At 42.0% G+C, this 23,813-nt stretch overlaps 1 protein-coding gene across 1 annotated transcript in view; it reads right to left on the bottom strand.

Moving 5' to 3' along the window:
- The window catches only part of ABCC4 (ATP binding cassette subfamily C member 4 (PEL blood group)), a 241,638-nt gene that overhangs the window by 24,428 nt on the left and 193,397 nt on the right, over positions 1-23,813 (bottom strand). The window contains exons 26-27 of the mRNA XM_036080095.2: positions 15,043-15,198; positions 4,688-4,777 (exon numbers count right to left, since the gene is read on the bottom strand). Of these exons, the coding sequence (XP_035935988.2) occupies positions 4,688-4,777; positions 15,043-15,198 (246 nt within the window). The remainder of the gene's footprint in view (positions 1-4,687; positions 4,778-15,042; positions 15,199-23,813) is intronic.

Here is a 23,813-nt window from a genome sequence, read left to right as displayed (position 1 = left end):
TTGAGATAATAGCATAATGTTACTACTCCATGTCTTGAGTGAGATGAGGATTATGTTAGGAGGAGGTCCTTATTCTTATACCATATATATTTAGGTATCTATGGGTGAATTGTAACTTACAATGTAAATTTCTGCAACTTACTTTCCAGCAGGTTCAGCACAACAGAGACTATAGAAGAGAGGAAGCAAATGTGGCCATATACTAACCAGATGAAGGGTGCATGTGTGTTGGTCACACTATTGCTTCTACTTTCTTGTGATTTGAAAAAATTTTTTTGGAAGATTTTATTTATTTATTTGAGAGAGAGAGAATGAGAGAGAGAGAGCACATGAGAGGGGGGAGGGTCAGAAGGTGAAGCAGACTCCCTGCCGAGCAGGGAGCCCTATGCGGGACTTGATCCAGGGACTCCAGGATCGAGCCCTATGCGGGACTTGATCCAGGGACTCCAGGATCATGACCTGAGCCGAAAGCAGTCGCTTAACCAACTGAGCCACCCAGGCGCCCGTGATTTGAAAATTTTTAAATACAAACTTGGGATTCGGAAGCCAGACAGCCTGGGCATGAGTACTGCCTGGCTCTGCCAATTGGGGAAGTTCCTGAACTTTCTCTATCTTAGCTTCCTGACCCATAAATAAGACTGTAATAATTTTAAAGGTGTCTACAATTTAACATTGTTGGAATATAAAATGAGTCAGTGTTTGTAGAGTTTTCAATAGTGTTTGATACAAAGAGATCGATAGATCTTGCCCATCCATAATGCGGTCAGTTAAACTCGCTTCATGTTCAGTTAAACTCCTTTCGTGTTCTGTTTTATTTTTCTTCTTTGCATGCATCAGTACGGAGACCTGATTACACATGCATTGGCGTATTTTCCATCTTCTCCATGAGAATTTTAGCTCCGAGAGGGTATGGTCTCTTTTGATGACTGTGAGAGTCCCAGAATGTACAACAATGCCTCTCTAAAAAAGCTCTCATTGGGTATTTGTTGGATGTATGAATGAAGCCACAAATGCATCTTATTTTGTGACATATTTGTTCCTATAAAAATCAGAAAATAAATCCATATAATTTATACGCGATACCATTTTCTTCTTATTAAATGTCATTGTAAAAGAAATATATTCCTCACAACTACGTAGCTTCAAGATATCACAACATCATACTTTAAAGTGTACAAAGCATTTAAAAAAATTAAAGGAAAACGGGTCAAATAATGCTATTCAAAACTATATATGTCCGTACAGAGTACTTCAGATTATTTTTAACCTCAGGAAAATCATAAACCTCAGCAAAACTGAAAATACTACACTGAATTCGTAAGACACCCATTTGCATCATCGTAAACCTTGTGAGAGTAACCTGCTACGTGTACTGAATCTACCGGGTGCCAGTGCTCCACTCAGGAGGCTAACAGATGTCACGGGATCTCCACATTTTGTGCAGCTTTCTCACTTTTCAAAAAGAAAGGCTGATGCAGGCTGGAGAGAGAAGAGAGTGTGAAATGCAATCAACAGGTGGACAAGAGCTCTTACTAGAACTAAGCCAACAGTAAATGAAGTGAAGGGGGAGCCCATTTACCAAAATACATGGCCTCCGGAGAAATGGAAATGCAACCTATCGTGAAAGCAAGAGTTGCGTTACACCCCCCACGCACACACGGCTGATGCTCAGAGTTCTCTGTATGATGAGAAATACCCGTATTCTAACTGAGATGCCATCAGTGTTGGACGTAACTGGGTGATCACTCCACAGTTCTAACATGACGCACCCCACTCTTAATTGCATATCCAAGGATTAAAGCTGTTTGTTGTTGTCGTGGCTTTTAAAAGGAGCATTATACCGCTGAGTTTGATCTGTTATGATCTTTTAGCCCCCTGACTAATAAACTGCTTCATTTCTAGTCATTACTTATATTTAAAAACTGCCAGTGCTTTGTAGGTGCCCCAATTGCCACTAATTTCTAATGAACTTTCTTTGGTTTGTGGCTATTTTTCAATATATGAGAAAAGAGGCCACATGAGATGGGCAACAGGCGCAGGACTGCCACCCTTCTGAACATCTAGCCCATCCAGGAGAGGAGGAAACACAACCAAAACGACTTAAAAAAAAAACAAAACAACCTTTTAATTGAAGTTCTGAAAGAGGAGAAAACAGTAGTGCTCTCTTACTGGCTCTCAAGCCAACTCTATGAGTTTGAGTTCCTGTTTCCAGTTTGGCATCATCAGTAAAGCGGCTGACCAGGGTGGTTCGTCGACCAAAGGGAGCTGCCACAGATACCAGGTCTCCTACCATCTACTGAAGAGCAGGCCTGGTTATGACACACTCAGATTTGGACGTCATGGGAAGAAGCAAGCTGTGGAGATGGTGGGTAGACTGAAGACGATAAATCGAGAAGAATCCGAATGGCATTATGACTGAATCCTCTGTATGGTGTCTCACCAGATAAATGCACATATATTCCACCATGAGTACAATTTCAGGGAAGGAAGCTTCTTAGTCCATAGTCTAAAGGCCTGGAGGTTCTAAGGACTCGAGGTGAAGGGTCCCTGACCTATCACAGAATGAGCTCAACCTCCCTGAACAGGGTCATGAAACCCACATAACTACCGTGAAAAGTTTGTAGTACTTCATCTGCCAGGAATACGATCCAGAAGACAAAAGCAATAAAGTACACTGGAGAAAATCTGGAGAATTCAGAAAAGCCAAAGGGGAGAGGGGGGATAAAAATCACTTATTGTGTTGTTATCCCCCAAATAACCAACGTTTATGTTTTGGTGCCTTTATTAGGTACACGTATCTACGTAATGACTAAAAGAGCTGGAATCATACTGTAAATAAAATGATATATCCATATTTTAAGAAAATCTACTAAATCTTTTGTGGAAAAACACACACATCATGAAAAAATAATTTCTAGAGAAACACAACTATGGGATGAATTCTCACTCTAAGAGGCATCACTAAGGCAATGAGGTCAATTCCAGAAGCAACACATGAAAACCACTCACTTCTCTTTGTGAAAGTCGTGTTTATTTCTATTTAAGAAAGTTCCTGATGTCACTGAAAATAAAGGTAGATCTTACTATTACCACTTCCATCACATCATTTTTAGAATTCTGACAAGCTACTAATTTTTATTTTAATTTTGGCAGAAGAAAGCAGTATTAAGATGAAATATACGTTATGATCAAAGTTCTAAGATAGTTTTTATAGGATTTGTCTCCTCATTAACATTTCTTCATTGTCCTGGAACAGTGTGTTTCTAGAGTAATTTTACTATCTGAGAATCTATGAGGAGAGATCTCAAGCTCTGAAACAAATAGAAAAATAATTTACCAGTAATTCCTGTTTTATTAAGGCGTGTCACAATTGCACCACCAAATTTGTCAGCAGAGTTCAAAAGCAAACAATGGTTGTCCTATTTTTCTTTAGATTTGATGGCTAACTGTCCTGCCCACCTTTACTCTTCTAGAATTCCACCCGAGAAAGACTCCCCAACTTAAAGGATATCAGAGATCAACTGCTTTCAAGTAGGAAAGAGAAGGTGAAGTAATTAACCCAATTTAGGCAAATAAAATCCCTATGGTTACTGGAAAGCAGGGTGGGTGTGTGAAGACTCGGACCTGACATGCCTTCAGAAACCAGAATGACTGGCAGGAAACTGTAGGGCCTCCAACTCTGCCTGCTCACAAAGCTCATCTAGAAACTGGAAGAGCTCAGCTTTCCCTGGAAGGGTGACACTCAATGACAATGCAAAACAACAAACATCTGAGCATTCAGTCACTGGGATGTGGGCAACTGTTTTTAAAGAACTAAGCCACATGGTCTCAAAATGAAGAGATCAACCTAGTTATTAAAGTGCTGACTTTTTAAAAGCCAAAGACGGAGCTAGGTCCTACGAGGGATTAGAAGTCTGCCTAAGGTTTAGAAGTTTGACATGGTTTCCGCCATCCAGGAGCTTAGAATCAATTTGCAGAATTAGGGCAAATGCACAAAATAATTAGTGTCAAAACATACAAACCAACAGCATCCTAACACCCTAAGTCCTTTCCATGCAAAGGCAAGGAAATTCAAAGAAGTGGTCCAAATGGAAACACTACACAAATAATAGAAAATCCTCTAGAAATGATTATATCAGTATAAAAACTTAGAAAAAGTTCCAGGGTTCTGTTACTTCCATCTACTCAGTAGCATTTAAATGCTACTGTTTGCCAAGAGTAACTATTACACATTGTTTTACTTTTATGAACACTTTCTTATAAAACCTCAAAGCATTTTATTAGTATGATGAAAAACTATTATTGTCTTCATTTAGTGGATGTTTCCTAAGAAAAGAAAACTAAAATGAAATGTTGTAGGCTAACTGGTCACTAAAATTTGAACCCATAAATATAACTTCCAGTTTAGTGTTTTGCTAAAGACAAGTAAGATAATGTATGTAGTTGCTTTGGATTCCAGGAAGAAAGTTACAGTGAAAACATGAGACATTTTATCTTTGGTTTTCATCATCATCAATACATACTTTTGTGTGTGTGTGTGTGTGTGTATCCAAGTCATCGATGCTCTTCTGGATGGTGAACAAAGTGAGTTAATCCAATACATTCCCATTAATTACCTGCAGTGTTCTACAGGTACATACACACATACTGATGGTAACAAGTTTAATAATTACATTTTATAAATTACCTCTGCTATGGCATTCCACAGTTCCTCATCTGTATGCTCATTAAAGGGATCCAGATTTTTCCTCATTGTTCCAGTGAATAAAACAGGTTCCTAAATATTCCAAAATAGTGGATGTTATTACTGTAGCCTCTTTTCATTTTATTTCAATGCTAAATTCCAGAACAGAATTAAAATATAAAACCAAAATTCACTATAATCATTAATAATAAGGTTGCAAATGCCTGTTGATGAAACAGCGTCTCTATTAATTTTCCATTATACAAAGTGTGACCCAAAATATCTTCCAGACCCCTGAACACTAACAAAAGAAACTGCTGAAGTGTGTTGTCTTAAGAAGAAACTGAAGAGAAAGGAAATTTGGTTTTTAAAAATACTTTCTGAGCAGTACCTACTTAAACAGGAAAAGCACGGATATAATTATTTAAGGAACATTACAACAAGAGAACTATGTAAGTTTATTACCGCTCCTGGTGTGACACGGGAACATACCAATAGTATGACTGGTTGATGTCTGTGACTCAAAGCAAAACTGGGAAATCACATGTGCAGTGACAAAGAAGCTAGGATGTGTCCTCCACTGGTAGAACAGTCTTCTGGGATGGGGAACCTCTCCCCATGTATGAACGGGACCCCCTGTTTTTTGTCCAAAGAGAATGTAAACGAGTGGGCCCAGTGGCACCTCTATGCATGAAGAGAAGCTGGTTTTGCACCAGCTAATCCCCACATTATCTTGTCTGTGCATCGGGATTACATGCCTCACAGAACCTGAAACCCAGGATAACCTGAAACCCATTGTGACATGCGTCATAATAAAATTATTTTAATTTAAATAGCTCTTCTTTTTCATGTGCTTCAGGAAGAGCCATAATTAGATCACGCTTGCAATATATGCCTCCTTCTGCGTTTCAGGAGAGAACCTGGTACATAAGCGTATGCAGGCCATGTATGTTTTCTTTCTGGAAGGCTCTGCTAACCCAGGCCAAAAGAATATGGGTAGCAGGGAAGAGCTCAACTGGCTACTTTCAGTGAAGGTGGAAGAACAATGAGATGCACGGATGTAGGAACAAGATGCACGGATGTAGGAACAAGAGAAGATTTGACTCTTCCACCGGCATCCAAGAATGGCTCAAGGGAATCACCCGCCTCAAAGCTCACCTGACCTTGGGGCTGGACCATTCCTCCTCGTTTCTCAAAAGCCTGAGAAGATTAAGATGGTAAACTTTTCTTCTCTCTAGCCATGAAGAACACTCAGAGAGCCTCCCATACCTTCTTTCCCTGTGCTCTCAGTCTTAAGACGGGAGAGGGAAATGCACGCAGAAGACAGTAAGTGTGCCACCAAAAAACATGCCTGCCTCAAGGCAAAATCCAAATATTAAAAGACATTTTAAAAAGGACGCTTTTTGGGGTGCCTGGGTGGCTCAGTCGTTAAGCGTCTGCCTTCAGCTCAGGTCATGATCCCAGGGTCCTGGGATCGAGCCCCGCATCGGGCTCGCTGCTCGGCGGGGAGCCTGCTTCTCCCTCTCCCACTCCCCCTGCTTCTGTTCCCTCTCTTGCTGTGTCTCTCTCTGTCAAATAAATAAATAAAATCTTTAAAAAATAAAAAATAAAAAGGACGCTTTATTTTTACGAAGTTGATTAAGTGGCCCATATGCCCCAACAACACTGAAAAATCACTGGTCATATGATGTTTCAAAATGATTCCTGAAAGACCCCAAGACCCCAGTTCAAAGTCTCCCTTAAAACTACTGAGTTTAGGATCAAAGACTAAACCACCATCTAAGCAATGGTAAGAGTTCCTGTCGGGGATAACAATCATCGTATTTGGGATTTGAAAGTCTTCGCTCATTCTACTTCAGAAATTCTTCAGATTCTACTTTATTTTATTCTTTGTAATGATCAATTCTAACAAGAGTTCAACAAGCTAGGCGTTTCTCCTTCTCCAGCTGATTCCCTGAAGGTTCCTGAAAGGAGGAGGGCTGCTACCCATCCTCCTCCCATCAAGGCTCTAAACCATGGGCAGTATCCACTCTGCGGCCCAAACGGAGAAACTTTGAGGACTGGTATTTGGGGAGGTAAAAGGGCTGAAAAGAGAACAGGTTAAGGAATCAGCTTCAAGACCAAAGAAGGGGGAGGTGGTCACTTGGCTTCCACTAACCACAAGCCTGTCAAGGTGTACGGGACCCAAATGTGTTTGCCTTCAGGGGCCTCTCGTAAAGCAAACTCACATCCAGTAAGAGGTCTAGGATGAAGTGTCCACCTGGTTTTCAAAGTACACTCTGCAGAGGTGTTACCTGAGCTAATCTACAAAAAACTGCCTTGTGAAGACTTTCCTTCCTTTGTTAAAGAATGAAAGGGCCCAGGATTCGCAGATTCGGGAGTCATAGTTTGGGTGGTTCAAGAGAACAGGCAGAGGAGAGCACCCATTTAAAATTCGATCACCTATTTCATCAACAGGAAGGGTCTCTCTCGTCACCTCCCTCGCCTTTTTCTCTTTAGGAAAAGGTCTTGAAAGGAATGAATCTCTCCAAAGACTGGAGGACTAAAGTGGGATTCTTTGCAGAAAGAGGAGTTGCTCCCTCTGACACTGAGTGGAAGCTGCTTTGAGCTGAGCTCGAAGCAGACACCTAGGTGTCTGCAAGGCCTTAGGGAGGTTCTGCTCATTATCAGCGAGTCACCGCGATCATAAAAAGAAAAAAGTTAAGTTTAACCATTTCCCATTGCAATTAAGGGTCACCACTTAAAACTCTACTGTCAATCTAAAGGGATATAGTAGGCGATTACTCACGTTTCCTTAGCAGTCATTAGAAGAAAAGAGTTTAGTAAATTAGAATATTTTTCTTTGTTATGACATGCCAAATATATATTTCAAAATGAGTACAATTTCAGTCAAAACTTGAATGAAGAGAATGGTTTATTAGAACATTAACTGATTGAAGCTGTATTTTTCTTTAAAACCAGCAGGCAATTTGTTAACAATGTCTGTTTTAATATGCCAATGTGTTTTATGCATGGTGTTCATTTTGGTTTCTATTCATTCTACTTTCATCCACTTGCCAAATAAGAAACCACTATATTATCTTCAAAAGGTAATAAAAGTGCTCACAGTAGACATATACTGCAGGAGCAGATAAGGGTCAAATTAATTATCATTTCTGATAGATACTACTATTTAAAGTACCCACCTCCAAGCAATGAAGTTAATAAACTAATCTTATAAATAAATGTTGTAAAAATGTTTGCAGGCAGAACATTTCAGTGTCGAGATTTATGGCCAGACATACACCCTTCATGTAAACATATAATATATACTAAATATATTAGCCTAAGTATATTTTTTTCTGAAGGTAAACAATTAAACCTCATTTAATAAGAGTTAGCTGGCATGGTAGAGTTAGGAAAACAAATGCTCTTGTTCAGTGTCATCTTTTAAATGGAACCTGAACATCAAATCTGTTTTTCATCAGTTTAAAGTTGCTATTTTTTTTTATCCTTTGTGCCATATTCAGTAATGTTTTCCTTTGTTACCAACGTAACACAAGTTCATATCAGCCATGTGACCCAAAAATGGCCACTCTGAATCAAAGCATTTAGTGTAGTAAATTGATAATCCCTCAACACAACTGTAAGACAGAACCGCAGTCTTACTAGGCCTTTTGTATACGCTATTGAAAGACAAACCTCTCATTATCCTAAAAAGAAACCCTACCCACTAACCTTCAGAAGCTTAAAATGACCCTGGTCCAAGACAAAAAACGCACAAGTGGTTACAAACCAGGCAGATAAAGCACAACACTTTACCGTACCCTAATCATGTCAGCCCCCAACCAGAAAACTGCCCTCGACTAAAATATATCTTCCAGAGTGGCTGCCGGTCCCGCGCGTCCTAACAGCTACATTTTCATTTCTAAACGGAGGACCTTTATTAAGGGCAGCTCATCTCCCTGTTCCACGAATGACAGAATCACCTAAAGGAGCTTTAAATCTTGCTTTCCTTTTTTTTTTTTTTTAATCCTGTAGCCTCTGAATGAACCGATCATCATCCATATTCAGAAGAAAAGAACAATTGTTTGCCAACAAAGGAAAAAGAATTTAAGTCCTGTAAAGTCCTCTTTCGATACAAAAAGGTCAGAAGCTCCCGGGAACAGTTCCCCGGGCTTTAATGAAGACTTCAGTGTCAGAAACAAAAGGCTGACTCCATTAGGCTAGAATCCAGTTGTATTTCTTTACTAGTAACAGCATACCCACCTCTTCTCTGAGTTCTGTTCTCAACAAGGAAAAAAAAAAAAATAGAGGAAAGAAAACCAGGTAAGAATAAAGAAGTCTAAAAGAGACAGTTCAGGTTGACCTTTTCCACCTACAAAAGATAACCCAGGGAACAGAAATACCAAAGGAGCAGAGTGGATGGTTTAAAAAATACCTCGCTTTTGCTTTGATTTTTAAAAGTCTATTAAATGTAAAAAAATGAATCTGTTTAATCATGATAAAGATGATAGCTGATCTGTGCCAACCCTTGGGGTGCAATCATAAATAATGAATTTGCATGGAATCACTTTTCAACTGAAAACATTTTCTTGGTGCCAAAATGAAAGGGGCCTTAGATGTAGAGAATCCATCCAAAAAAGTTTTGAAATCCATTTTTCCAGATCCTTTCAGATAAGCAAGCTATTCCCTAAATATAATCTCGTCTTTTTGCTCTCTTTGAGGAATATGTTTAACTATTTCAGGTCGTGAGCACAAAGGGAAGTGTCCATTTCGGCGACCTGTTCTGTTTGGAAATTTAGAAAGTGCTTTCATTTTTTTTTTTGCTTACCCCTGAAATTATACAAATTGCGGAGTACATTCATAAGAAGACAGTATTTGTTTCTGAACATTCCCGGGGGGGGACTGGCCCCTAACCGTCTCACCATCTGGGTCACCACTCCCTTGCCCCTTGTTCCGACGTCGGTCCTGGCTGTGATCACCTCTCTCCCCGGTCTGATCCCTCAAGGAGTGGTCAAAGGCGACCAGGATGAGCCTGGGAGAGCGGGACCGCCGTGAGCTTCTCACTGCTGTAGCCAGGCTCACGGCAAGCTCGGAGCCGGGGAATGACGCAGGCCGGGCTCATCGAAAGCGGGAACACAAAAAACAAACAAACAAGCCTCCATTCTCCTCTGCAGAGACTGCTCCAAACTTCGTAGGTTCCCTAAAGGAGGATGTGGAGACACAAGGACTCTGCTTCCTATTCATTTTGGGGGAAGAGGGATGGAAGCTGTCTGCGCTATAGACAAGTAACTTTTAAGTGACCAGGCCAACAGACCCTCCCACCTCTGCAGTCAGACACTGTAAAGAGAAAGGGCTCTCAGGTCTAGCAAGGTACGATTTCGAGTACCTACTCCTGATGCTTGCCCATGACCTGTAAGTGAATTAACCCCTTTTCCTAAACTGATTTTCTTTTAGGGCTGAGTGTGCCTCAAGGTTTTCAGCAAAAGTCCCAAGTGTTTCAGCCTTTCAAAACCACCACTGTCCACCACTGCAGCACCGGGAGAAGTATCTTTTGACTTTGCTCTCTATTTATTCTCCCTTGTTGTGATTTTTGGGAATCCTTTTTGAGTAGGGTAGAAAACAATGGGTGGGATATTGGAGATCATTCAGTTCAAAAAAACATGTACTGTCTATGTATTTAAGTCAGACAGTCCTGAGTTCTGATTCTACTGCTTATTAGCTGTTTGACTCAGGGTACATTATTAACCACCCCCACCAGCCTTCACTTCCTTCCTGGAAAACGGGGTGAAGCCAGCAGGGCTGCGGTGAGAATCGGGGCCACCCATGAGGCTCCAGGCACAGGACTCACATGTAGCAGGAGCCCGGCCAGACAGGGGACAGTGAGGGAAAGTGCTTTTTCAAACTGCAGGTGCAGCCAATGGATCATGAAATCAATTTTGTGCCTCATGACCATCATTTTGTCTTTTATATGAACTAGCATAGAATGGATATAATAGAAAATAGAGTGCAAAGCACTAGGAGTGATAGTGTGTGGGTTAATGTGTGTTTCTGCACGTGTGTGTGCACACGTGTGCATGCAGGATCGTGAGGTACAGCAGTTCCACTGTGGACGGCAGTCACTGGGCGCCCCGGTCCCCAGCAGATCGGTCAGCGGCTCGGGATGTGGAGCTGGGAATCTCCCTAAAATAAATATGAACCCTGGCTCTGCCCCTTATTGTTCAGTGGGTTAAGCTCACAGTGCCTCCATTTTTAAATGTGTCCGACGATAAGGATAACCATCTAACTTAGGTGAGGATGAAGGTGGAGATAGCAGGGAAAGACAACCAGCACCAGATCAACAGAAATGAGAGAGACAGCCTCCAGGAGAGGCAGGAAAAAGCCAGGCATTTGGGGAGAGCTGAGAAAATACATCAGGGTCTTCACAGGGGACCACATAGTATTAGTGGGGTACAGAGCAGAGGTCAGGAAAGAAGCCAGGTAGGAGAGGAGCCAGAAAACAAAAGAAAACAAGTGATACTTCTTTCCTCTTGTTCCTGGTGAGAAAAACGCTGGGTAGGTTTCTGTTCCATGTTACCCTAAAATTCACATTGTGCTCACTTTTTTTGTTTCACCATTTAAATTTATACAAACAAGTTGGTTTACGTGATAAGCAAGAGATGTAAAAGAAATCACCAAGGACCACAAAAACATAAATAGAAAGTCATTCCAGAATCTGTTCCTGTTTTTAATTAAGTAACAATAATACTGGAAAGGCTAGCGCCCTGATCCTTTGTAATACTAGGTACTACTTACATAGCATTCCTAAGAGCAGGGCACTGGGCCACCAACATTTTCTCATCCCGTTAAATTTTCACGACGAATCTGTGAGGCAGTAATTACTAGCCCTGGTTTAAGGACAAGGACAGTGGAGCTTGGAGGCCAAGTGACATCATCAAGGTCACACACTGGTTGAGACAGACTTGGAATAAACACGTGGGTCGTATTGACACTCGGTCAGCGCTCTTAAAGGTTCCACGCCTGGCTGCCTCCTGCAAGATTTCCTGGGACCCTTTACGCATTCTGCACATCTCTCAAGACTCGCTTTCATCAACCAACATTGTGCCTTAGAGGCAAAGGCGCATAAAGTGAGAAAATAAAGATTCTGTGTTTACAATGGTTGGTGATCATTATCTACATGGATACAAAGCTTAGTACTGTTTTGTAAGCACAGTCTCTGCAGTATGCACGCACCTTGAGCACGCTCAAAGTAGGGTGGGAAGTTATGGAAGAGAACCAAGACCTGGTGATGTCAAGGTGTATTTAGTCTTTGCTCAGATGTGCTTCCAAAACATCAGTGGCAGAGCCAAGAATCATCCAACGTTATTTCTTTATTTATACAGTTCTTTTATGTACACAAGCATACAACCATTTCTTATTAAGAAGCATTAAAAATAATGCGGGACATGTTCCTCAATCCTTTCATCCAAGGACATGAAAGTACTCTACAGACAACGCCCATCATTTCTGCTAACTAATCTCGTTTGGCCCATTTCAGAGATGGGTACAACCAAAATATAAAACTTGGGAATTTCAACTCATTTATTTTCTACTGTAATCACTAAGTCATAGTAGCCAGAGGGAACTGTTAAATATAGGGATTGAATGTGCTGAAAATGTCTTTCCATTTTTCCTGAAGGAGGTTTAAAAAAAAATTTTTCTTAAATGGACAAAATAGGTGGAGGGGATTAAAAGGTGAACTGGATGTATTATGCTGACCATTTCATAATGTATATCAATATGGAATCACTGCGATGTACACCTGAATCTAATACAATACTGTATGTCAATTATTCTTCAATTAAAAAAAAAAGAAAAGCACAGAAGCATCAGGGATAGGAGAGCTATTAAAGATTTTTAAATTGTGGTAAAATACACATAACACAAAATTTACCACCTTAATCATTTCTAAGTGACCAGTTCAGGAGTATTTAAATATATTCACATTGTTGTGTAGCTATCCCCACCACCCATCTCCAGAACTCTTTTTATTATTCCAGCTGGAACTCTGTACCCATTAAACACTAACTCTCCATCCTTCCCTCCAGCCCCTTGGCAAACACCATTCTACTTCCTGTCTCCATCAAAATGACTACGTAGGTACCTCATATAAGCAGAATCATACAGTATTTGTCCTTTTGTGACAGGTTTATTTCATTTAACATAATGTCCCCAAGGTTCATCTATGCTGTAGCTCATGCCACAATTCCCTTCCCTTTTAAGGCTGAGTAATAATAGTCCACTGCGTGAACATACCACACTTTGTTCATCCATTCATCTACCTAAGGACATGGGGACTGCTTCCACATTTTGACTCTTGAGAACACTGCTACTATGAACATGGGTGCACAAATATCGCTCAGAATTTCTGCTTTGGATTATTTTGGATATATATCCAGAAGTGGAACTGCTAATAGGATATGATAATTCTATACGATCATTCATAAGTGATTCTATTTTTCATTTTTTGAGAAAACTCCATTCGAAGGATGCTCAGGGGCTACATTTTACACTCCCACAAGCAATAAAAAAGGGTTCAAATTTTGTCACAACCTCGCCTGCACTCGGTATTTTCTGTGGTGTTGTTTTGTTTTGTTTTCTAAAGTAATCTCTATACCCAACATGGGGCTCGAATTCATGACTCCGAGATTAAGAGTCACATGCCCTAGTGACTGAGCCTGCCAGGGGCCCCGGTATTTTCCATTTTATTGAGAATACTGACTCTAGTGAGGCCTGTAAGGGGCATCTCACTGTGGTTCCGAAAGGAGTATCTTGATTTTGATTGTGAAATTACTTAGAATAATAATTCCAATTATTTCAGAGGCCAGTGGTAGGCAGCAACAGTTATACTCAATCTTAAGATGGAAGTCCACACTCTCCTCCGTTTTGGGTGCTGTATTCTACATGTTTTCTAATAAACAGGCATTTGCGAGCTCTTTCTATTCACATGCCAGGAAGCACATTTGCATGGCTTTCTTTGTCTCATTCCCCATGTTTCTCATCTCAAGGGTGTGTGTGTGTGTGTGTGTGTGTGAGAGAGAGAGAGAGAGAGAGAGAGAGAGAGAGAGAGAGAGAGTGTTTCTCAGCTTCCCCTGCTAGGCAGATGATTGTAGAGTATAACAAAACCCCAACTTAAAACAAAAACAAAACAAAAATCAGCTAAGTCTGGAGTTGAGTAAATGTAAGCACCAAAGCAGAGGGTAGAATGGAAGACCAGACCCCAGGGCTGCAGGCCTCAGGCCAGTGGGCAAGGGGCCTATGCTGCCCCGGGCTATATACTTGGAGGACAGTATTTGCTCAATCAATAATTTCTAAATTTTTATTGAAATTGAATGGGTGAACCACGAGGAATGACAGGAGTTTGTACTGTGCATAATTCAATCTCTGGAACATTTCCTGAAAGTCACACTTCTGGGGCACCTGGGTGGCTCAGTCGTTAAGCATCTGCCTTCGGCTCAGGTCAAGGTCCCAGGGTCCAAGGATCGAGCCCCACATCGGGCTCCCTGCTCAGCGGGAAGCCTGCTTCTCCCTCTCCCACTCCCCCTGCTTGTGTTCCCTCTCTCGCTGTGTCTCTCTCTGTCAAATAAATAAATAAAATCTTTAAAAAAAAAAAAAAAGAAAAGAAAGTCACACTTCTTTTAAGAAGCAGGATAAGAAAACAGAATCAGGTGCTGGGTCAGGAGAAGCACTCCACACGCACTGAGCCAGGCCTCACAATGGCTCTGGGCGATGGTACTAGGAGCTGCCTCGTGAGGGGGAGAAACCTGAGGTCCAGAGAGACGGCACTCCTTCTCGTGTGCTCTTCTCAGTATTCTCTACTGCCTCCTGGTCACAGTTCATTTACTAATGGCCAGCTTCTAAGTCTGCCCAAAGCATCTATATGCACAGTGATGCTCAAAGCCCAGCAGTTTCATAGCAAGCCCTCCGAGACAATTACCTTTGAAAAGTTAGCTTTATTTCCTACAGCTAAATTGTATCATTAAAACACTTAAAACCCATATTTCCCTATAGAAGCCTCTCAAGTGCTAAACAAATCATTCGTCATTTTCTTTTCAGAATTATGTGTTTATCAGTGGATAAAACTGTGGTACCTGGGGAAGTCTGAGTCCAGAAATTTCTCTGGTAAGTTATTAAATCTAACACACACACACACACACACACACACACACACACACAACCTGGTATCAGATAAAAATACTTGCTGTTAAAAATATACTCTATTGGGGCAAAAGGATCAACCCTTCATTTTTTCTTTTAAAAAAGGCAATAAAATTAAAAGCAATTAAACTTAAGTTCCCTTACAAGAAGAACACACGAGAATGCCCTGACTTGTATACCTGAGGTATGATGGACATTTTCTTCCTTAGATCGTGAAGCCCAATTTCAGTTGTCAAGATCTTATCAATCCAAATTTTACCTTCCGGTTCTGACAATCTAAAAAGCGCTGAGATGAGGGAACTTTTTCCAGCTCCTGTTCTTCCCACAATGCCAACCTGTAAAGAGATCCAGGAGGGATTAAGAATAACAATACGCAACATACCTAGGGGAAACTGCGGTTGTTGAAGACGGATTAAGGAAGTTCTGTAACGAATGTGGTCCGAAAGAGGGTCTCAACTTTGGCACTGTTGACATTTTGGGCTAGATAATTCTTCGTTGTAGAGGGCTGTCCTGTACATTGTAAGATGTTTACCACTATCCCTGTGCTCTGCCCCAGACTGTGGCAACCGAAAATGTCAGACACTGACCAATGTCCCTTGTGTCTGAGGGGCGGGGGCGACGGGGGCGGGCACTGTCCTTGGGTGAGATCGATTGGGTCTAAAGGAAAGTTAAAAATAACACGATCAGCCCACTGGCAGTGAAAAACCAGCAATCTCCTCAGTGGCTGGTAAGTCAGTTTTAAAATTAGCATTATTCCTAGCATCTGGGTATTTTGGTTTTTGGGGGGGGTTTTTTGTTGTTTTTTTAAAAGATTTTATTTATTTATTTGACAGAGAGAGACAACGAGAGAGGGAACACAAGCAGGGGGAGTGGGAGAGGGAGAAGCAGGCTTCCTGCTGAGCAGGGAGCCTGATGTGGGGCTTGATCCCAGGACCCCGGGATCATGACCTGAGCCGAAGGCAGACGCTTAACCGACTGAGCCACCCAGGCGCCCCAGCATCTGGGTATTTTGAACCTTGAGAATTTCTTGGATAATTTTATACAGATATCAACAAGTCAGAAGCATTCTATGTAAAATAGTGATCATTTTCCCAGAATTCTACCACCTAAGAGGAATTATTCCTTGGGAGAACAACCAAAACATTTCTGGCTATTAAATACCTGGTTACATTCTGTCTCGAAAGGAAACATCTTAAAATTCTAAAATCTAAGTCTCAGTGTCTTAAAAAACAGTAGCCGGTAGCTGAAATACCCATAATGAGATCGTCATCAACAACAACACAAATAACATTTGCTTTTTATATGGGGCCTTTCATCTGAGCAGTTCAAAAGGCATTTTGCAAAGTAATTAATACTCACAATTACCCCCTTGGGAAAGATACGTGTTCAGTATCAGTCTGGTTATTAGAACCGAAGCACAGAGAAATTAAATGCACTGACAAGATCAAAGCACCAATATAAAGCAGGTAAAATGCCGGTCAGGGACGAAACTGTATTGTACAAAATTGGTTATTAGCTGTGTGCATTTAAACCTGTATGCAGAAACTGGCTTTTTTTTTTTTTTTTAAATACCAATGAGCTTGACCAACACCCAACTACAAATTCCCTGGTGGGAGCTTCCCAAGAGAGGACACCATCTCATCTAGGTAGTATCTGGAATCAATGAAGGGTATAAGACATGCTTCCAATCATTTGTAAATTCATTCAGTAAATTTTTAAAACTCACAGCTTTCAACAGAGAACTTTCTGAGCACAGATTCTATGCTGGGAACATTACATATTATCTCAATGGAATACTTCCGAAGTTTTAAAGCTTCACTTGTATAACTATTGATGGCATTTCAAAAAAGAGCCTACCTTTATAGAGATAAATGTAAGGAAAGTGGCTTTGGCTAATTTTATCATCTGTATAGGCATTTTGTACCTTATAGTAAGTCCTAATTTATATTTCACAGATGGGTAATTTTCCACACATGGGTAGGTCCAAGCGCGCGCGCGCGCACACACACACACACACACACACACACACAGAGCTCCTGTGTTTCTGTGTATTTCTAGGTGTTCTCAAATGTAAATAAACACATATCAAGATACAGGCAAGAGTTGTGTCTCTGACATTTCTGCAAAGAAGACATCCAAATGGCCAACAGACACATGAAAAAGTGCTCAACATCACTAGGCGTCAGGGAAATCCAAATCAAAACCACAATGAGATACCACCTCACACCAGTCAGAATGGCTAGAATTAACAAATCAGAAAATGATAGATGTTGGCGAGGATGCGGAAAAAGGGGAACCCTCCTACACTCCTGGTGAGAATGCAAGATGGTGCAGCCACTCTGGAAAACAGTATGGAGGTTCCTCAAAAAGTTGAAAATAGAGCTACCCTACGACCCAGCAATTTTACTACTGGGTATTTACCCCAAAGATACAAATGTAGTGATCCAAAGGGGCACATGCACCCCAATGTTTATAGCAGCAATGTCCCCAGTGGAAGGGGCCTAGATGTCCATCAACAGATGAATGGATAAAAAAGATGTGATATATATATACAATGGAATATTATGCAGCCATGCATCTTGCCATTTGCAATGATGTGGATGGAACTAGAGGGTGTTACGCTAAGCAAAATAAGTCAATCAGAGAAAGACAAGTATCATATGATCTCACTGATATGAGGAATTTGAGGAACAAAGCAGAGGATCATAGGGGAAGTGAGGGAAAAATGAAACAAGATGAAACCAGAGAGGGAGACAAACCATAAGAGACTCTTAATCTCAGGAAACAAACTGAGGGTTGCTGGAGTGGAGGGTGGTGGGAGGGATGGGGTGGCTGGGTGATGAACACTGGGGAGAGTATGTGCTATGATGAGCACTGAGAATTGTGTAAGACTGATGAATCACAGACCAGTACCCCCAAAACAAATAATACATTATGTTAATAAAAAAATAAATTAAAAAAAAAAAAAAAGAATTGTGTCTCTGAGAATGTATGGATGTTCCCATGCTATCACCCCAAGTGAAACCGATCCATCTGTGCAAACTGGAACATTTGCAGACTCTTGGTAAAGGGCCAGGATATGGCAGGGAGTACGGAGGGCTTCCCACAACCACAGGACTGTGATCTCCAAAATCAACTAAGAATAAACATAAAAACGCAATTAAAAAAAAAAAAAAAAACGGGTTCTAGCTATTTCTCTCTATTGTCCTGTCATCCAAACTGTAGCCCGTGCCTTTCACAGTTCACCAACGGGCTTTACCAATTTCCCATGGAGAATATCGCCAATATCAGTAAGTTTACATACTCAAAACCAAACAGATACTTCGAGATATTCTTATTTAAGCTGATTTACAATTAACCCTTTATGTCTTCCCAATGAGGCTGAGGTTGGTTTCTGACAACCACACCAGCATGTGAGACATTTATATCTGGATCTCTCTTTATAGATCAAACTCAACATGATTAACTTACAAGCTGCCTTTTCCAACTTCCCCATCTTAATCTCATAACTTCTTTCCTAGGCTCATGGGCTCAACACATTAACCTTACTTGCAGCTTCCTCCCCGTCCAGCATGGCACCAGGCCCTAAAGATTCTACCTCCACAAGCTTTCCTGACTCAGTCCCTCACCGGAGTGCAAGGCTGCATGACCTTTTAAAATACAAAATCAATGCTTAATCGTAGTCAGTGCAAATGAATGTAAAAGGTCAATAAATACTAGCCATAACCCCAGCACTTTGATTTAAAACCATTCTTCAGGGACGCCTGTGTGGCTCAGTCCATTAAGCGTCTGCCTTCAGCTCAGGCCATGATCCCAGGGTCCTGGGATCGAGTCCTGCGTGGGGCTCCTCACTCAGCAGGGAGCCTGATTCTCCCTCTCCCACTCCCCCTGCTTGTGCTGTCAAATAAATAAAATCTTTAAAAAATAATAAAATAAAAATAAAACCATTCTTCAGATTGATATATTTTCTTTCTAGACCTATGTCTAGAAAGATACAAGCTCATAGATTTAAACAAAATGAGAGTAATATGAACCTATTGTAGTAAACTGTTTTCACTTAATATTTCAAGAGAATATTTTAATGGCCACATAATATTAGACTATATGCGATCATTGATTTAACAGGCCCCCCTATTTGTGGATATTTAGGCTATGTCCAATATTTTGTTATTATAAATAACTGTGTTGAATATCCTTGAAGCTAAATCTTCACAAACCACTCTAATTACTTCCTTAAGAAACATTCTTAGATGTGGAATTGCTGAAAAACAGGTATAAACATTTTCAAAGGAGTCTGTTAAGTAATGCCAAGCTACCCTCTAGAAATAAGATATCAATTTTGACTCCTGTTTCCCTGCATGTTCACAAGCCTGAGTGTTATAACATTATTTTTATTTTTATTTATTTATTTTTAGAGAGGGAGTGAGTGTATACGTGAGCAGTGGGGGAGGGGCAGAGAGAGAGAGAGAGAGAATCTTAAGCAGGCTCCATGCCCAGCACGGAGCCTCGATCTCAGGACCCTGAGGATCATAACCTGAGCTGAAACCGAAAGCTGGACGCTTAACCGATTGAGCCACCCAGACACCCCTATAATTTTGTTTTAATTGACATCAGTTTGATTCCAAAAAGTAGACTCACTTTCCCCCTTACATCTTGCTAGGAGTGCACAATAGCGACTGGCTTCCTATTACCCACCTCTTCCCACCACGGTCACGTGCGCTCACTCCTCGGACCGAGTTTCTGCAGGACAGCTCTGTGCCTATTACACTGTCTCAGGAAGTCCCTTCTATGAAAGCATCCCAATGGACTCTCCATCCTTAAATCGCCGGGCATCAGCTCCCTCGGGATTACTAGGAAGTTGCAAGAATTACATGTGCAAGGGTGTACCACGTACCTGGTCATCCACTTCCCCAAATGCTCTGCAGGGGCTGATCCTTCACTTGCGGGATCAAGGCATCGTGTCTTTGCTGATGCTGGTCCCACCACCCTGAATGTTCTTCCCATGCATTTCTACCTGCGGAGATCCTGCCCACATGTCACCAAGTCTATCCCAAATGCCTAATTCCTTGCAAATGCTCTTCCTGTCCCCGCATGTGGGCTTCTCTCACGCCACAGATGATCTTTTTCTAAACTTTGATAAAAATCGTGACCGCCTTCTAGCTTATTTAGTAGCCAATTTTATACGACCTTCCTTGTTCTCCTGGACGGCAGGATCTGTCATGGATTCACCTTTGCATTCTTTTTATTACACGTGGTGTCCTGTGCCAAACAGGCATTCTATACAGAACTGAGGCGTTTAAGTCAGGATGGACAAGTTCATAGAAAATCTATTGCCACAGTGCTGAGGTATAGGATAGGCTGGGCAGAGAAGGCAGACATGGCCCATGGAGCCTATCACCATATAGATTAATACAAATGGCAGATGACAACATCCGCACTGGACCTGGTTATGGCCACGTTATACCCCAAGGCAGTGATGGCTACGGTTGTCCGAACATCTGTTTGGCACCAGTCTTGGAGCTGGGGGGTCTCATCCTGTTCAAGTGTACAACCCTAGGTGACCTATTACTTCCATTTTGCAAGAGATCAGAGGGAGGCTTAATAAGACTAATTAGCTTGCCTGAAATAACAGAGCCAGGAAGGGGCAGAATGGGATTCAAAGTCATGTCTGCCCAACGCTTGCCCATTCTGCTGATGGCCTCCTGATATGTGGGTGGCCTGGCAACTCATCACGTCCCTCTGCCTGGCTACAAGAAAGTGGGGACAGGACAGCTGTGGTTGCGATCAAGGAACTGGCCTCTCCTACTGATCTTATTGCCTGACATTTAAAGCATGATGTGGATATGGGGGGGTATAATGTGGAGGATGGGACAAAAGACCTGACATCTTTGAGCAAAAAGGATACCCGTGGTCAGGTGGGCACCTACAGCTGGAGTGAGGAGAGAGGCCACACAGACCTACTGGCCTGCTTGGGGCCATGTGATGAATTTTTCATCCCAACAGGTGGTGAAAGGGCCTCAGATATACTGCTATACTTGGCGGTCTGTGACTCCAGGCCCAAGCGGGGCCCAGCCTGATACAATACCGAGGGACCCTGTAGGAGGGCAAGGCGGAAGGCCGTAGAGCAGGAGGAACGCTGTCTGTGATGCAGACAGACTCCACCAGAAAGACAAATAGATGCATAAACATAGAGTCATACAGAATTATAATGTAAATTTCATAACTTGCAGAATATAAAGGTAAATAAACCTATAGGGAGGGGACATAGAACTTTCTAGAGTGTCATGATCAGTCACAGGGGTTGGGATAATTCATGAGCCCAATTTCAACTGTCAAAGGACATTTCTTAGAAATCATGAGTTACAGTCCTCCAAAACTGCCTATGGGAGAGAAGACTTTTTAGCAGGGCGGGGGCTCGTTCAAAGGGAATTCGGAGACAAGAGGCCTGGGTGGGCTTGAGAGTCAGCATTTCTAAGAAGTTCCCAGGTGATGCAGCTACCACGGTCTGGGCAGCAAGGAATGAGAAAGTCAGCAGGGGAAGTGAGATAAACTGGAGGGAGGTGAGGGGTTTCTGAGAAAATATTATGTAAAAGAGGAGAAAATGTAGGAAACTATTATTCTTGCACATTATAGCAAGGTCTAGTACACATCTGTAAAAATGTATTATCCAAGTAATAGCTCTGAGCAAGAAAAAAAAATAACAAACCAAAATCAATCTACCTCTAGAGCTGGAAAATGCTTTAAAATGGCCCAGTACTCTTTAAAATGATCAAATCAACCACAAAATCATCTAAATGAAAAATGCAGCCAGTGTTTAGAATCTAACCAGGAAGCCTAGGGTGCTATTTACCTCATTTTGGTTCTTTATTTTTACTTGTTATTTCTTCCATGAATTAGAAACCTGCTTAGTACCTATTACATTTTCCTGTTTACTGTAACTTCGAGGAATACGGACAGCAGAGGAAAATGCTGGAAGAGAATAAAGCCCCGCCTTTGCTGTGTTGGCCCATTACCCCTTTGTTGACCCTGCAACAGTCTGTCCCGATCAAATACAACACCAAAGGATGGGGATGGTGGTGTCCCCGCATAACAGGGCTGGGGCTGGGTGGATAGGAGACAAATCCTGGGACCTAGCTCCCCAGGCAGTGACGTCACTTCATGACTCCGTGGCCTGGCTACAGTCGCTAATCACATAAATGCCGTGGAAGGGGACACTGTCCGAGGACCAAGACACAAACCAAAAGTTACTGTCCTTATTATAACTGTCTCCAAATTCAATCCCCCCAACAGTGCAGAATCTCAGATAATCCTATGATTGGGGGGGCGGGTTAAAATGGAAAAATACAAACCTGTTATATTTCTAAGTTTTACCACAGTTTCTTAGGTAATTCAGTGTATGGCTTCGAGGGAAATTTAAGATGCGTGCAAGTTAACAGAATCATGTCTAGAACGTGCGTTCTGATGGACACACAGTCTTCAAGTAAGCAAGCATCCCTGACAGGCTCGGAGGGACAGAACCAGCTACGGTTAACATTCTCTGGACGTGGCCGCCCTCACCGTCCTCCGGATCTGCAAATGGGGCTGGAAATAATGAGGAGCCAGCTTTTGCCACGTGACTTACTAAAGCTGCTCCCTGGGTATCATTTGCGTATTAAGTCGAATATTTATTCTTTCATGTCACAAGGGTATAATCATTAAATTATGGCTACAGTCCACTAAATGCATCTGGGGTAGAAAGAGCTTGAAAGAGCAGGTCCTGAAGTATTTAACACATCTAGGTAACGGGCTGTTTACAGGAGCTGCCTGGGACGCACGTGTGTTTTTGTGACTGGTTTGCTTCACCCCTGCGTATTACTCACTCACCGTCCCCACCAGCAGACCCTCAGCCCCACGATGTGCCCTGCACAATGCCATTTTCGGGGGAATGAAGATGAAAATAAGCAGCCTCAGGGTACTGTGAGATACAGAGCCCAAATTACAAAGCAGGCTGCCGGTGCTACCTTTTATTTTTTCATTTTCATTTTTAATTCTCTTTTTTAATTGTGGTAAAATGCATGTAACATAAAATTTATCAACCCAGCCATTTCTCAGGTGTCCAGTTCAGTGGTGTTAAGGACACTCACAGTGCCGTGCCATCACTCTCCAGAATTCTTCTTGCCTTGCAAGACTCAAACCCGGTGCCCGTTAAACACTAACTCCACATTCACGTCTCCCCCAGCCCCTGGCAATCACCATCCTACTATCTGTCTCTACGGATCTGAGCAGGTCAGGAATCTCATGTAAGTGGAATTAGACAGTCTTTGTCCTGTTTTGTCCTTGAGCTTATTTCATTTAGCATAATGTCCTCGAGGTTCTTCCATATGTCAGAAGTTGCTTCCTCTTTAAGGCTGGATAATACTCCATCGTATAGACGTACTACATTTGTGTATCTATTCCTACACTGATGAATAACTTGCGCTGCTTCCATTTTTGGCGTTCATAATGCTGCTATAAACATAGGCGTACTGTAAATGCTGTCATAAAAAATACGTAAGATGCTGTGGAAGAATTAAGGAAGGGTCTCGTAGAGGCAGATGCATCTGAGTTGACTGAAAATGAGACGACTTTCACCAGCCAGATAACAGAAGGGAAGGGTCTCTGGAGAGAGAGGGGCAGAGTGCACATGCTGGGGACGGGGAGGACAGGAGGCTTTGGAAGAAGCTACACAATACCCATGTGGGAGTTTGGCATGCTGGGAATTGAGGCTGGAGGGCGCCTGGGTGGCTCAGTCAGATAAGCGTCTGCCTTCGGCTCGGGTCGTGATCCCAGAGTCCTGGGATCGAGCCCCACGTCGGACTCCCAGCTCAGTGGGAAGTCTGCTTCTCCCTCTCCCTCTGCCCCACCCCCCTGGCTCATGCTCGCTCGCTCTCTCTCTCAAATAAATTTTAAAAAATATTTACGGAATTGAGGC

The sequence above is a fragment of the Halichoerus grypus genome, chromosome 4 (assembly GCF_964656455.1).
Source record: "Halichoerus grypus chromosome 4, mHalGry1.hap1.1, whole genome shotgun sequence".
Classification (NCBI taxonomy): domain Eukaryota; kingdom Metazoa; phylum Chordata; class Mammalia; order Carnivora; family Phocidae; genus Halichoerus; species Halichoerus grypus.
The sequence above is the reverse complement of the archived record's forward strand: the minus strand, read 5'-3'. Positions and strand labels throughout refer to the sequence as shown.